Source organism: Myotis daubentonii, chromosome 7, assembly GCF_963259705.1.
Source record: "Myotis daubentonii chromosome 7, mMyoDau2.1, whole genome shotgun sequence".
Lineage (NCBI taxonomy): Eukaryota > Metazoa > Chordata > Mammalia > Chiroptera > Vespertilionidae > Myotis > Myotis daubentonii.
This window is the reverse complement of record NC_081846.1, coordinates 41938999-41954114: the sequence shown is the minus strand read 5'-3', so window position 1 is coordinate 41954114 and position 15116 is coordinate 41938999. Positions and strand designations below refer to the sequence as shown.

At 45.3% G+C, this 15116-nt stretch overlaps 1 protein-coding gene across 1 annotated transcript in view; it reads right to left on the bottom strand.

Moving 5' to 3' along the window:
• Nucleotides 1–15116, bottom strand: part of PDE11A (phosphodiesterase 11A) — a 308732-nt gene that overhangs the window by 19943 nt on the left and 273673 nt on the right. Inside the window, exons 18-19 of the mRNA XM_059703969.1 lie at nt 13825–13899; nt 11122–11205 (exon numbers count right to left, since the gene is read on the bottom strand). Coding sequence (XP_059559952.1) covers nt 11122–11205; nt 13825–13899 — 159 coding nt within the window. The remainder of the gene's footprint in view (nt 1–11121; nt 11206–13824; nt 13900–15116) is intronic.

The following is a 15116-nucleotide window of genomic DNA, read 5'->3' as shown; positions in this document are numbered from 1 at the left end:
GGCAAATCCAGTCTGCTCCAGTCTGCATAGGGATACTCTTGTATTTGTAGGACTCTGATTCTGAGCCTCTTCTCCAAAAACTCAGTCTGAGAGAAGTCTCTAACTCCGTTTGAGACTGGCTAACAGACTCAACTGTTGGGCTGTCATATTGGTGTTGCATGAAGTGGCGAGCTTGGCTCTCCCTGCTCACATTGCCATATAGCATCTGCTTGCTAAAAGGAGGCAATGTGACTTGAGTAATTTAATATTTTTATGGCTACAACTCAGATAATTAAATATGAGTGGTGATAGCTGAGGATTCAAATAGTGCCTCTTAGAACACTCGAAGATAGTCCTGAAGATTATTTGGCAATAGCATAATAAGAATGCTTTGTTTACGTCTTACCTCACTTTCCAGGAGCTCAAACCATGCTGCCCGTCAAAAAGAACATTAAAGTGCAGAAATTTTGAAGGGGCATTTACAGTACAAGAAAATAATCTTTAAAAGAGGCCTTGATTCATGATCTGGTTTTAAAAAAGAGATAATTTTCCTTCTTTATCTACCTTCCTTCGTTCTTCTCTCCCTCCTCCTCTCCCTCCCTTCTTCCCTTTTTCTTATGAAGGGAGTCAAAGAAGAGAGCACCATAAGAAAGAGGTAAATTAGCTGTTAAAATATGCATTTGAGCCTGGCTGGTGTGGCTCAGTGGTTGAGCGTGGACCTATGAAGCAAGAGGTCAGGGTTCAATTCCTAGTCAGGGCACATACCTGGGTTGCAGGCTTGATCCCCAGTAGGAGGCGTGCAAGAGGCAGCCAATCAATGATTCTCTCTCATTGATGTTTCTATCTCTCCCTCTCCTTTCCTCCCTGAAATCAATAAAAAAATATAGTTTAAAAAAATGCTTTCTAGAAGAACTAGGAAATAACTTAAGTAAAACAACATTCCAAACCTTGTATGAACTTGGAGTTAAGTGATTTCTAGCTTCATGATTCCAAAGGAGAAACACTTTTTAAAAATAGTTATTTATGCTGGTCAGCTGGTTAAGGAGAACTAGAGCTCATCTTAAATTCCACCTTCAAAAGCCTTATTAGGGAGTATATTGTCATTTTTTTTCACCAGAGTGCAACATTTTAATATGGATTTATGATGGCAATTTTGAGCTCATAAAATGCATATGAATAGGGATGGATTAAATGCTACTGTATAAGGAAGAGGTTTGTGGTGTGTTTTTTTTTTTAGTTGCATGAAGTAAAATCAGTGAAAGTGCATTTTAATTTTAAAAATGTAGGCCACTAAAAATAAAACAAAGATAGAGACCATAGGGGCTGAGAGCTGTGCTAATTCAAAGAAACTTAAGGGATAGAAAAACAAGATACAATGCATGATCCTGGATTGGATGCTGATTGGAGAACGAATTAGTTCAAGGAACCGTATTTATGCTCTACCAGTGTGACTCGGTGGATAGAGTGTCAGCCTGAGGACTAAAGGGTCCAGGTTCCGTACTATATCTTGGTTGCAGGCTCCTCCACGACCCTGGTCGGGACTCCTGCAGGAGGCCAATAGGTATTTCTCTCTGTCTTTTCCTCTCTTTCCCACTCTCTCTTAAAATCAATGGAGCCCTAGCCGGTTTTGTTCAGTGCATAGAGTGTTGGCCTGGGCACTGAAGGGTCCCAGGTTCATTCTTCACCCTGTTCAGAAGGGTACCCTCACCCTGGCCCTCAACTTCTTCACCTCCAGTTTGCGGTCTCCCTGTTACCTGACCCGCGTATGCAAATTAATTTCACCTCCCTCCGCCTCAGTTTCCTCCTCCAGAAATGGATGAATGTAACCTACAAGGTGACCCTGCTCCCTTGGCACCTGGGTCGCCCGCAGGGAGGGGCCAAGCCCCGCCCCTAATCCTCGCACGCCTGGCCCCGCCCCCGACGCTACACCTTCATAAAGCAGCCGCTGGGCCTGCCCTAGACCATTCGGCTGGAGGCGGACCAGCGAGAAGGTCGCACGTCCCAGCGCCAGCACATCCGCAGCTTCGCCCGCCCGCCCGCCCGCCCGTCCACCCGCCCGCTGGGGACTTGGTGCCAGGAGCTGGTTCGGGGGGAGGAAGCACTGTGAGGAGCAGGCCTCGGAGGAGAGCCCTTCCAAAGCCCCCCCCCGCCCACCCCCCCTCAGGTGTCTCTTCACCTGGGGGACAAGATGGAGGCAGACCCCCGCGCATCCCGCGGCCGGTCCCACGGCTCCGAGCGCCCACGGAGCAAGCACAGAGCGCCCTCGCCGCTCCCGAGGCGCCTCCCAGGGCCGCGCTCTGGTGACTGGTCGGAGGAGAGAAGGCCCGGCCCCCCAGAGCCTCCTGGCGGCAGAGGCCCGTCCCTTCCCCGGGCGGCAGGTGCTCCCTGGATGCCTGCAGTCCATCCGCGGGCCCCGGCCCTGGCCCCCGAGGCCCCTCGGAGGCCTGCAGAAGGCCGCCTGGCAGCCTCTCCGGACAGGCCCCTGGGGGCACCCCAGGGCAGAGGGGAGCACCCGCCTTCCCACAAGGACCACCCCCCGCTGGGGGCCCAGGCCCCGGAAGAGCCCTCAGCTGGGAGCACCCAGAGGCCTCGCCCGGCCTCCGCCAGGGAGCAAAGCCCGCGGCCTCTCTGCCGAGAAGGAACCGCGGGAAAGCTGTCCTCTCGTGGGGCCCAGAAGGGGAAGGAAAGAGGGGGCCGCAGCTCCCAGAAGCCTAAGCCTCCATCCCGGGTGGCTTCGCACAACCCCGACAAGAAGCGAAAGCGCTCACACTCGGGGGAATCACGGTCCCACAAAGGTGAGCGGCGTCCGCACGGCTTCGATGCACGAGAGGGGCCGGGGGGCCTGCCGCGCAAGGCGGGGGAGAAGGTTGGGGACAACACCCAGACTCCGGAAGGGAAGGTCAGAACTCCTCCCCTGGGGAGGCAGCCAGCGGGTCCCCGGCCTGAGATGGAGGCAGCGGCGGCTGAGGAGAAGGAAGAATTAGACCCGCCCACCATGTCCTTTGGGGCCTCCTTCACCCACCGCCAGCCTCCATCACAAGAGGCTTCAGGACACCCGGTGAAAAGGCCAAAGCACAAACACTCACGGAAAAGCCCATCGGACAAAGACAAGCAGCGTCTACACGGCTCAGATGCAGGAAGCGGGGCAGGTGTCCTGCCGCCCAAGGTGAGAGAGAAGGTTGGGAACAGCCTCAAGGCTCCAGAAGGGAAGGTCAAAACTCCTCACTTGGGAAGGAAGCCAGCGGTTCCCCGCCTTGAGGAAGAGGAGGAATTCCAGCCACCCACCATGTCTTTCCAGGCAGAAGTCACCTACCACCCGCGTCCATCACAGGTGGCCTCGGACCGCCTCACCCTCCCATGGCTGGCAGGTGCTCCTGGGATGTCTGGGGCCCCATCCGAGGTGGCTTCAGAAAACCCCATGAAAAATCGAAAGCGCAAACACTCTAGCCAAAGCCAATCACACAAAGACCAACAGCGTCTGCAAGGCTCAGATGCAGGAGAGGGGCCAGGGGGCCTGCTGCCCAAGGTGAGGGAGAAGGTTGGGGACGCCTGCAAGACTCCAGAAGGGAAAGTCAAAACTCCTCACTTGGGAAGGCAGCCAGCCTGTCCCCCGCCTGAAGTGGAGGAGGAATTAGACCCGCCCATCATGTCTTCCCAGGCCTCCCTCACCCCCCACCAGCCTCCCGCCAGGAAAGAGAGCAAGAGTGTCAAGCCTCCAACCACTGCGCTGGGAGGAAAGAGGCTGAGGAAAGAGGACACGACAAGCGCCCAGGCAGAGGCAGGCCAGTCTGAGAAGCCCTTTCCACCTGCAGCAGCGGGGGCCAGGCTCACACAGGTGCCCCCTGCCGCGACACCCGCCTGGCCCGACCTCGGGCCCTGCCGGGGCCAGCCCAGTGACCCCCCACCGCCTGCCTTTGCATCCATGTCCTCCTTCCAACCCAGGCCAAGGGCACCGCCTTCCCCTGGCGAAGAGGAAGGCGCTGGGCTGATGGGAATCAGGCTGAACTCCGGGACACAGGCGTTCTCTGGGTCCAACAGGGCCAGGCGCCGCAAAATGATCACCATGCTCCAGCAGTGTGTCCAGACCCTTCAGCACAGAGTCACCTTGCTCTCTCAAGAGAGAGGAGTCCCGTATTCTCTCCTCCAACCCGCTGTGGAGAGTTGCACACCTGAGCAGCTGCCTCGCCTGGGGGAACACCATGGAGCACCAGCTGCAGAGACAGATCCCTTAGGGAAGAAGCAGTGTCACCGCGCGTTGGAGAAAGACAGGCGGGAAGAACACACGCCGCAGCTGCAGCCCCAGGAGCAGGAGGTCCCAGAACTGGGCCTGCACATCAGCGCCAACAGGCCCCAGGACCCACCAGCAAACATGGCTTTTGCCGACTCGTCTGAAAGAGGAGGAGCAGCAGCTGTCCAGGAAAAAGCCCTGCCGGCCCCAGGCACCCGTGCTCCCTCTCACCCTGCCAGTGGCCACAGCTCTCGCCCCATCCCTGGGAAGCAGGTGGTCAGCAGCCACAAGAAGCCTGTGAAGAAGATTGCACCGCTGATGGCCAAGTCCATTAAAGATTACAAGACCAGGTGCTACCGACGATGAAGCCCGGGCTTGTCCTGGACATGGGATTGGGAAGGAGGCCTGTGAGCACAGTCAGGGAGCGGTCCTGCCACAGGAGACCAGCATCTGGGGCTTTGTGGGAATTTTTGGACGTGACTCCCATAGATTTCCAGTGTTGCACCTGTGCACCTTCCTGCCAGCGCAGTCGGGAGCGCGTGTGAGCCCGTGCATGCATATACCACACACAGACAAGGATCTGGACCAACAGAGGACAGCTTTCGTGTATCTGGGTGGTGGGCATGTGGTGCAAAAAAAAAAAGAAATGTATATAGAGCTGGTTGATTTATAAAGTAAAACTTATTTTTTAGAGGTGGAACATTACAAAATAAAACATCCTGGCATCAGGAAGAACTGTGAGATGTAGCCAAGGATGTGAGATGCCTTCACCGGCTGCATGTCCTGCCGGGTGCAGGCAGTGGCATGAACATCAATGCTCCTCTAGGAATGAGCCCTCGGCCGTTCAGCACTTCCTCCTACACAGCACATAATTATTTGATGTTTGTATCAATAACTGTTAAGTGTTATAGGATCTGAAAAGTCTTCAAAGTAAAAAAAAAGATTAATTTTAATCATGATAAACTTAGCATGCTTTCTTGTGTTATAATTTCTTGAAATCATGCATATAATATACAATATAATTTTTTGATATCTATGTATATGTGCTAGTTCTCTCTATTAACTTGAATGATGACTACATTTTCTGACAATGTTGAATAAAAGAAAATTTCATGTATTTCCTAGTTGAAATAACTCAAAGCCCTGAAAAATTCATGGCTATAAACTGGTCTTTTACATTAGAATTAAGGGCCAATTCAACCATATGAAAATTAAACCACTTTCTAAAAAGATATGATAAGCCATATACTTCTGGTTATGGGTAGGAATATAACAGCGCATACTCAATGATAGGTTTTATATATTTATAGATGATAATTTAAAGTGACATCATAACCCAACTTTGTACATTCATTCCACTGCTTATAATGAATTCTGTAGTATTGCATCCTATCACTCCTTCTTTTTGCTTCATTCATTTGTTCAACAAACGTTTACTGAGCAATTGGAATATGCTGGTCACTGTGCTGGACACAGGAATACTCACACATGGCACTCTGTACTGTGATGATCTTTGTGGGGCAAAGGAAGTGGGGAGGGTGATAGGAGATGAGGCCAAGAGGCAGGGGATCTAAACGAAGCCGTCCTCATTCAGCTCTGAGAGAGAATCACCCTCAGCTGCAGCTTGGTGTGGTGAGAAAGGGGCTTTCTAAATCCCAGAACTCTCCTGTCCCTGTTGAGAACCAAGCCTGGTTAAGTCAGGTCATCCAGTTTTATTACAAAGCTCTCAATGGAGACACAGAGGAAACCAGATAAGGGCCGTTCCATCCAATAAGGAAAAAAGAATTTTCCAACTTTCCACTGTCTGTTGCAGGAGCCCCATGACATTTTTATAAAGATACAGTAGTCTTGCCAAACTTTTCCTTCTTTTAATGGAGAGGGAGGGAGGAAGAAAAGGGGAGAAAGAGAGAGAGAGAGAGAGACAGACAGAGAGAGAGAGAGAGAGAGAGAGAGAGAGAGAGAGAGAGAGAGAAATACTACTCTGGCTAGATGTTGTCCAGGTGAAGCCCTTTTGCATGATCTGTGGGGGGAAACCTACTCCAATATGAAGACCAGTTTGGGATGAGCTGAAAATCTGATGATGCTCATCTGATTAAGTCCGTCAATCCTTAACAAACAGAAGATTTATAATGCCTCTGTGCATCATTGAAATTCTAGGTGCACTGAGGTTTGATTAAGTCAAGAGTGAAAATAAGGGCAAAATCGTAGTCTGCTACTGCACAGACAACTCAGTGTGATGCTGGGACATCAACGTTCTGTTTATCCCTAAGGCTGGCGCAGCAATGGCTTCAAAGTTTGATGGTGTCTTTTTTTAAATCTTTCTTTTTTTTTCTTTGTATTTTTTCCCCCTCGAAAAGACTTTGAGCAGCAGGCTAATGGATCCCCAGCAGGGTGCAGAGACAGCGGAAAGCAGGGGAATCAGATGTCAATGTGTTCCTCCCAGACACCCTGCTAGGACAGAGCCAGCTAAACCGGGCTTCAGTCCTCCCCACGAACACGCTTTGCTGGTTCCCTGCCCACTCTGGGCCCCCTATATGCTTCCTGATTAAAATGCTGTCACAGATAGATCATGACTTCTGCCTGTTAGGACCATTTTCTTTTTTAAAGAAAAGTTTGGAACTACAAGATTAAAAAGATGAGCAAGTTCTGGAGAATTATATATTCATCTATAAACATGGCACCTCTCCCTATTATATAACTTCACTGAAGTTGCCTTCCCTTTATTTCTATATTTTTATGCATTTTCTGTCAGTCACTTTCAATCAATCACTAGAGTAGAGGTAACTTCCTGCTGAGCAGATTGGTGGAAGGCGGAGGAAGAAAGGGTTCTCCTTGTTTTATCTCAGCATACACACAGCGATAAGAGTTTCAGTTTTAGAGTCAATGGACACCCAAAATGAACCGGTGTAATTTCTGTGAGTTCCCATCCTGGCACACAAATAAGTAGCTCTTCAGGCATCCGAGACTAGCCATTATCTTGACCCTTTGCTTGGAGGAGAGACCAAACTCCGCAAGCTGACGCGCCAGCAGACAGTGCGTGGTCTATTTTGTTATTTGACACGCACAGCCCTTTCAGAACCATGAAGTAAAACTGAATGATCCAGTGAAAGTAATGAAGTCAAAAGCTGTATTAAAACCACGTTAGTATCTCCGCCTCCTCCACCAAACTCTGGGTTTGGTCCGAGGGGGACACCCAGCGTGGAGGGCCCTGCCAGACTGCACCTCTCCACTCTGCTCCACCTGCCAGGGGACCCAGCCCTCCATGCAACATCCTCCGGCGCTATGAGCTTTCTTGCCACCAGAACCTACCCCATCTTGGGGTCGGGGCCCTGGCCATTAAAATAAATGAAAGGGACAGTCTTTGTGTGGTATACATGATTCTCTATCCTTTTGCCCTCTGCCATGCTGACTTAGCAAGGCCACAGTGAATGCTCATGCTCTGTAATTCAGACCATATCTTTCAGCTTTGGGATCTCTGCCACCTGCATACTTTTTTCATTTGCCTTCTATCCTCTCGGACTATGTATTGTTGCACTTTGATGTTCAAAATCCTAAAGGACAACCCAAGCTCCTGCAGACATTTTGCCTCAGCAATTAGTGTCACATCAGTGACTCCCCTGCTTGGTGAGTCGCTTCCAAAAGATTTGATGTCTTCACACTAATGGTGATTTCTTTTCACTGAGGATTCCATTGCAGTGCTGAAGTGCCCACAGTTACATAGGATTATCTAGTTCAATGATGAAAAATACATTGTATGAGATGGAACAAAATAGGGACCCTCAAAGAGGACAGTTAAAATCACTCTACAAAGTTCCAGTTTGTGGGCTCTTTGAAATGTTGTTTTCAAACCTTGTGAAGAATTTACAAGTGAAACCCATGAGATTCTTTTTAAAAATTAGCCATGATAAGGAATTTTAAAAAGAACATGGTTTTCATGCTTTGTTAACTGAGAAGATACAGCAACAGGTGTAAAATAAATTTCTTTTTAAAAATATATTTTTTTTTATTGATCTTTAGAGAAAGAGGAAGAGAGAGGGAAAAAGAGAAACATTGATGTGAGATTGGAATATTGATTGGCTGCCTTGTTCATGCCACCTATTGGGGATGGAACCCTGACCGGGAATTGAACCATCAACCTTTTGGTACATGGGACGACACCCAACCAACTGAGCCACATTTGCCGGGGCTAAAATACACAGCTCCTTTTACACGCCTCTTAGAGTGCCATGGCTCTTTCCATTTAGTTTAATAAGAAAAGGTAATAGGAGAACTATCTAGCAGAGGTAGAGAGGCCATCATACCAAAACTAAGATGTGGGTGAGCAGGAGACAACTCTAATTTGGTGGTAGTGCCACTAACATTTCTATACGTTAATTTACCTGAGGATAAAAATAGCAGGTATCTATCCTTATGGATAAGTGGCAAAGTAAAACAGATGTGAAAAGTCAGGAATAATAATGTGATGTGGTAATATTACTCTCTAAATTCTTGAAATTGCTATTTTCAGTTTAAACTTTCTTTTTAACCTAAAGATTTCAAAGTGTTCAATAGGGAGTATAAAATAAGCTCAAATGATTCTGAATCAGTAATTAAACAATTAAATTAACATGGAAAAGCATATGAGAGTTCTTTCCAGCATTTACTATAACCAATCACATGGGAAGGGGTATTTACTTTGGGTTCATTCCAAAGTAGCTTTGCAAACCAATACCAACTATTTATCAGCTCCACAGATACATGTTTCCATCCTCCTAAGCTTTACCTACATAAAAGGAACCTATTAATTGCAAGAATAATTTATTCATGCCATTTATTACTTAAGTGTGTACAAAAAAACTGAATATCATAAAAAAATAATTTAACATGCACTGTCAAGGTCAGTTTAGCAAAGGAAGATCTTCCTGACCCAACAGCTACATAGCTTATTCAGAGATACCAGGATCAAGGATGGGAGGAGAGGACAGAAAGAAAAGAGAGTTGAGGATCCTCTTATAATTAAGGATACATCATTTTTTATTTTTCATCCAATCTTTCATTATTAAATACTAGGGGCCCGGTGCACGAAATTCGTGCACTGGGTGTGTGTGTGGGGGGGAGTGTCCCTCAGCCCAGCCTGCCCCCTCTCACACACTGGGAGCCCTCAGGCGTTGACCCCCATCACCCTCCAATCGCAGGATCGGCCCCTTGCCCAGGCCTGACGCCTCTGGCCTAGGCGTCCGGCCCGGGCAGCGGGGACCCGCAGCTGCAGTGGCACCACGATCGTGGGCTTCGCTTTAGGCCCAGGCAAGGGACCCCTAACTCCCGGGACTGCCAGCTTCGACCGTGCCCAGCTCCCATCGCTGGCTCCACCCCTACTTCCTGCTATCACTGGCCAGGGCGGAAAAGGCACCTGATTCTCGGATCATGGCCCCAGGGCCGCCTTTGCCCTGCCCCCCAGCTCTTAGCTCCCCCCTGGGTTTCCGATCACTGTCAGTGGCAGGGGGCTTCTTCCTGCTTTCCCTTTCGCCTCCCTGCATTGTGCCTATGTATGCAAATTAACCGCCATCTTGTTGGCAGTTAACTGCCAATGTTAGTTGGCAGTTAATTTGCATATAGCCCTGATTAGCCAATGAAAAGGGTAGCTCATACGCCAATTACCATTTTTCTCTTTTATTAGTGTTGATAACTATATTCCAATTATAATTAATCTACTTTAGATTATTTTAAACTTTGACTTTATATGATTATATACTGAGTGGATAACATAAAACAAAAACATGAATTTACTTTTGTTATTAATAATCATTAAAAAATTGCATTTCCATTTTCAAGACAGTATTCTAAGTGTGTGTGTGTGTGTGTGTGTGTGTGTGTGTGTTTAGGTTAATGTGACAGGACTCAACAGTTCCTAAAAGTGCTAAAACCAAGTGGTAGATAAGCCTGAACTTAATGATTGTGAGGTCCTTAAAAAACAATACTGTGTCTTTAATGGAGTTACACAGAGTGAGAAAGTAAAGCAGTTTTACTTTCCCTGCATGTGTTTCTCATTTGAAGTTAGAAAAGAAGTTCAGTCTGATTGAGCTAGGTGGGGGGTAAAGAATTTGCCAGATTTTACACATGAAAGCAAATGCTTAGAAGTGGAATTAAAAGCCAATGTACACCAAACCGTTAATGTTAACTGATGCCAGCCCTAATCCATACTCAGAAAGAGGAGGGTGAACAGTCACAGCCGATGGCACTTGTCTCCTTGCCAGGGGCAGGTCCTGAACACCAGGGCCAGAAGCCGTTGGCACATCTTGCTCAGCATTCAGTGGTCTGCATTTGTCACATGCATCCCGGAGACAGGGACGTTAGGATGGAAGGGGATTTACAAAACTCCATGGCCCAGAGGTTAGAGCAGAAAACTGTGATTCATGGAACCCTCATGATATTCATGAACATAAAAGAAAAATTGTAAAAAAAAAAAAATGAATGAAAAGAAAAAGATTTTCACAGCCAAATGTTTGAGAAAGTTAGAGTTAATCAAGGTTAAACATGTTTCTTTCCTGAAGGACTTCTCCCAGGCTTCAGTACTTCAGTGTGCAAGGGAGATTCCTAGTTATTGGGCCTGAGAGCCCTCTTTGAAGAGGTATCTATTAGGCTATGGCTGCATACTGTGTTCCACGGGGCACAGTTTGAGAAACACTGAGAAAAACATTATCATCCCTGAATTATAAATGAGGGCGTTGAGGCCCATGAAGATTATGTCCTCTGGTCTCAGGCTTCTAGGCCAACTTTCTCAGGGCGTGATAACACATCTGAGAAAAGGTCCACTGTAACCATGGTTCTTAGAAAAATACATACCTGAAGAGGCTCCTAAAACTAAAGTTGAAAGTATGCTACCTACACTCTTCTGGCCCAGTCAGGGCACACGGACCCTCCCGCGTCATGAGTACCTGGTACAGAGGCATGCAGATGCTATCGATCCACTCCAGCTGCAACCGAGGCAGTTCATCCTTCCGGTTCCGATCAAAAATAGCCTAGGATGGGGCGGAGAGCCTTGCTTTATTACACCCGACAGTTTTACAGGTGCTTTGTCAACTACTTTGCCACAATGATCCCATTTTTACCAACCAAACACTTCACAAATCACAACCCATCTTTACACGCACTTTCTTTTATCTATGATGAGAAATAAAACATTTTCACCTCTTCTTATGAGATTTGTAAGCGAAGTTATTTGAACTTTACAGCACGCAACTCCTTGGGGCCAAAATCTGTCTCCAGATACAAGTAACTGCCACTAAATCAAGTCATCAGGTCCCTGGGAATTGGGTACAAGTTTTATTGCCACCAAACTGATGGAGGCTTTTGTTTTTAACCGTGAAAGAGAGTGGGATCGATCAGAAAAGATCCTTGAAAACCATTTCATTTTAAATAGGAACGATTTGTATTAATTTTTCAAGGCGGGGTGTTGATGTGGCAGTTCTGTGTTCTTCAATAAGGTTCTGTCTGTCATGAATAAATTCCTAATTTTTAAAATCTATCACTGAATGGATGATGGTAGGAGGTACCCATTCTTTCCCAATTCTCAGTCTTTAAACTTTATGGTATTATAATGTTTAGAAAAGTTGGCTATGTTTGTGAGAAAAAGAAGTAACATATATCTAGGTAGCAGGTATGAAAAGGGAAACCATCAGTAGGAATTGGAGGGGTAAAATGGATTCCTTGACCAAATACTGCCTTTTACGCCAGGGAGAACGTCCCTCCCTTTGTTCTTAAGGGCGAAGGTCAGGGTCTAAGAAACAACTGACCTTGCCCCGCGTTACTGTCTTTCCTCTAGGTAAAACGTGCCATCCTATCATTTTGGTGCTCACACAGGTCATGAGGGCAGATCCAGGCCACCCCCTTAGGGATGTAAATTGGTGCAGCCACTATGGGAAACAGTATGGAGGTTCCTTAAAAAATTAGGAATAGAGTTCCTAGATGACCCAGCAATCCCTCCTCTGGGTATCTACCGGAAAATTTTGAAAACATTTATTCATAAAGATATATTATTCATGGTGGCCAACACATGGAAACAACCCAAGTGTCCTTGGATAGATGATTGGAAAAAAAGATGTGGTACATAAATACAATGGAATACTACTCAGCCATAAGAAAAGATGAAATACTGCCATTTTAGACAATATGGATAGGTCTATGCAAATAAATCAGACAGAAAAAATCAAGAACTGTATGATTTCACTCACATGTAGGATATATGTGACAAAAAACAGACTGTTTTTTTTTTAAAGGGAAAATCTTTTATTTGAAAATAGATATGTGGCTTAGAAAAATTTGGGTTGAATTAGGTTTTACACATTAACTATGTATTCCAATTTAGTGTCTTTATTTTTATAACCAAATTGGAAGACACCAAATTTGTTTTCAAAATAAAGGCATATTTAAAAATCAGTATACATATATGTTGCTTTTAAAACTAAAATAATTGGTGTATTAACCTTTCTGCACATTTTATATAAATGAAAACATATACTATGTGGTCTTTTGTGACTGGCCTCTTTCACTTAGCATGTTTTCAAAGCTTATTCCTGTAACACGCATCAGCTCTTCATTCATTTTTTTTTTTTTTTTTTTTTTTGCTGAATGATATTCCACTGTGTAGATGCACCACCTATTATTTATCCAGTTATCATTTGATGGGCATTGGGTTGTTTCCACTGCTTGGCTATTATGAATATTGCTGCTATGCAGTCTCCTGACCTTTCAGAGGTAAGCAACAGATTAAGGACAGTTAAAATTAGTAAAACTGTCTATTCTGACTTCAAGTAGGTAAAACTGTTTAAGCTAGGACCTAGTTCTGCTGCTTTTCCTTGCTTTTAAATGTGAGTAAAGAAAGGGGGTCTTAAAATATTCAAAACTCAATGGACACATTTCCCGAGTTTCCTTGAATCAACTGTGCTGTGCCAGACATTAAAATACGTTGCACCATTCTTGGAGCCAGTGGGTTTTAGCTAACCATTCATTAAGAAAAAAGAGGCCGCCCCCTCCTTGAGGGTGTAATCAAGGCATTTACTAGCATATCTTTTGTATCCTGATGAGTAAAACCAGCACCAGCCGGAGCCTACAGTAAGCATTCTCAAATAATATTTGAATGGATACGAACTGCTGTAAATAGCAATTCAATCAGCAGAACCTAAATCTCCAGGTGAAACTTTTCATTTTGTAATGTTCAAAATTAGAAAATAAAATCTTCAACACTCATTATTTACGACAGCTGCCTGTTCTAGTTTCTCAAGGCTAGACAGCTTGCCTTTAATTCTTTTTTCTGTATTTGTATTCCATAGTAGCCATTGACCACATCTGAAATACCAGCCCTGGGCTCTGAGTTATTCAAATGCCACTCTGCACATCCTCTCTTGTGCCTGCTTGTCCCCCTGTGGGTGCTCGGGAAATTCTTGTTAAGTAGCTCACCACTCTTAATCAGACACCTGGGAAAAAGAGGGTTTAGCATCTAAGCTTAATTAAAGTTTTAAACTTTCAGGAGTGCTTCCTTAAATCTATTCTTAATTTCCCCCTTTTCATGTGATTTGAAGTCATTTTTTTAAAATGTCACTCAAGAGGGAAGATACATCATAATAAAATGATGAGCTTACTGAAGGGGTGAGTTTGAGTTCTGATCTCTCCCGATCTCCTTGTTCGAAGAACTCACTGGTTACAAGTTCGGCCACCTGAAACATGTAAATATTTCAATTTATGGCTATGTCTAATTTATCACCAGACTAAGAAGTTATTTCTGGCTTCTGTGTATGGCAATTGTCTTCAACACACAATCATTTAAATAGCTTATGAGGAAGTACCTTTTGTGCTTGAAGGTTATTGTAGAAATTAATCAATGAAACAGATTTCCTTTTCATCAGAAGAAACTGTGCATTGTAATTTTAGATGCATGCCAGTAGACAATTTCCAACAGCATGTATAGCTGGCATATTTGGGATGATGCAAATAATAAGCTAACAAGATTTATTACATTATTAATGTATATTTGTTATTATAATTAGCCCACTTTTGGTTGTTTCTATGTAGATTCTTTACATTGTTGCATACTTTTATATTAACCTGGTTTAATCTTGCCCTGACAAAGACTCCTGAACTGCCTCGCCCTACCAACATCTGTGTGCCTCTGGAAGGAGTAACCCTGGGCGCACCCCTGCTTTCTGCTGGGAAAACCAGTTGAGGGGCAGGACTAATGCTAGAGTCTGTGCTCATACCAGACTTTTACAGTGTGTCATGATATAGTTTGAAGAACGTAATTTGCTCTCCAGGCTGTCTGAATCTATGTACTAAAAGTGTTCATTTGTGGCAGGTTCTAGTTGGTCCGAGCACAATTAAATGACTATTCTATCCCAAACCATAGATATTTATCCAAAGCAAGGACCTGTGTTTTCCTCTTCTCATCCATTAGTGCGGATTATCAGAAGTTACTGACCATAGTCAAGCTAAAGAACTCTTTTCTGAGTCCTGTGCTTCTAAGGATAGCTTTACGGGAAGCAAATTGATATACTAGATAAGTGTTGAACAGGTATTTGCAACAACTGTGGTGTGCATCTAGAAAATCTCTGAGATGAGCTAGCTGGATTTACAAAATATTGGAAGAGCAGAAAAAAACCCCTAGACAACCAGATGGCAAGAAGACCTGGATCCACACACTAATTTTTCCCTGTTCTAGGCTCTTATAAAGGTGAGGTTCTTAGGCCTGGTGAAGACTTGAATGGCCTAATTTTGGGTAAGTGCATAGAATGAAGATAATTACCTAAGTGTACCTTTTAAGAGCTTTGTCAACCATAAATCATAGCATTGATAAAACATAAAAACATCACACACACACACACACACACAAATCTGAGAGTAGCAAATATACAGTCATTTATAAAGAAACAATATTTAG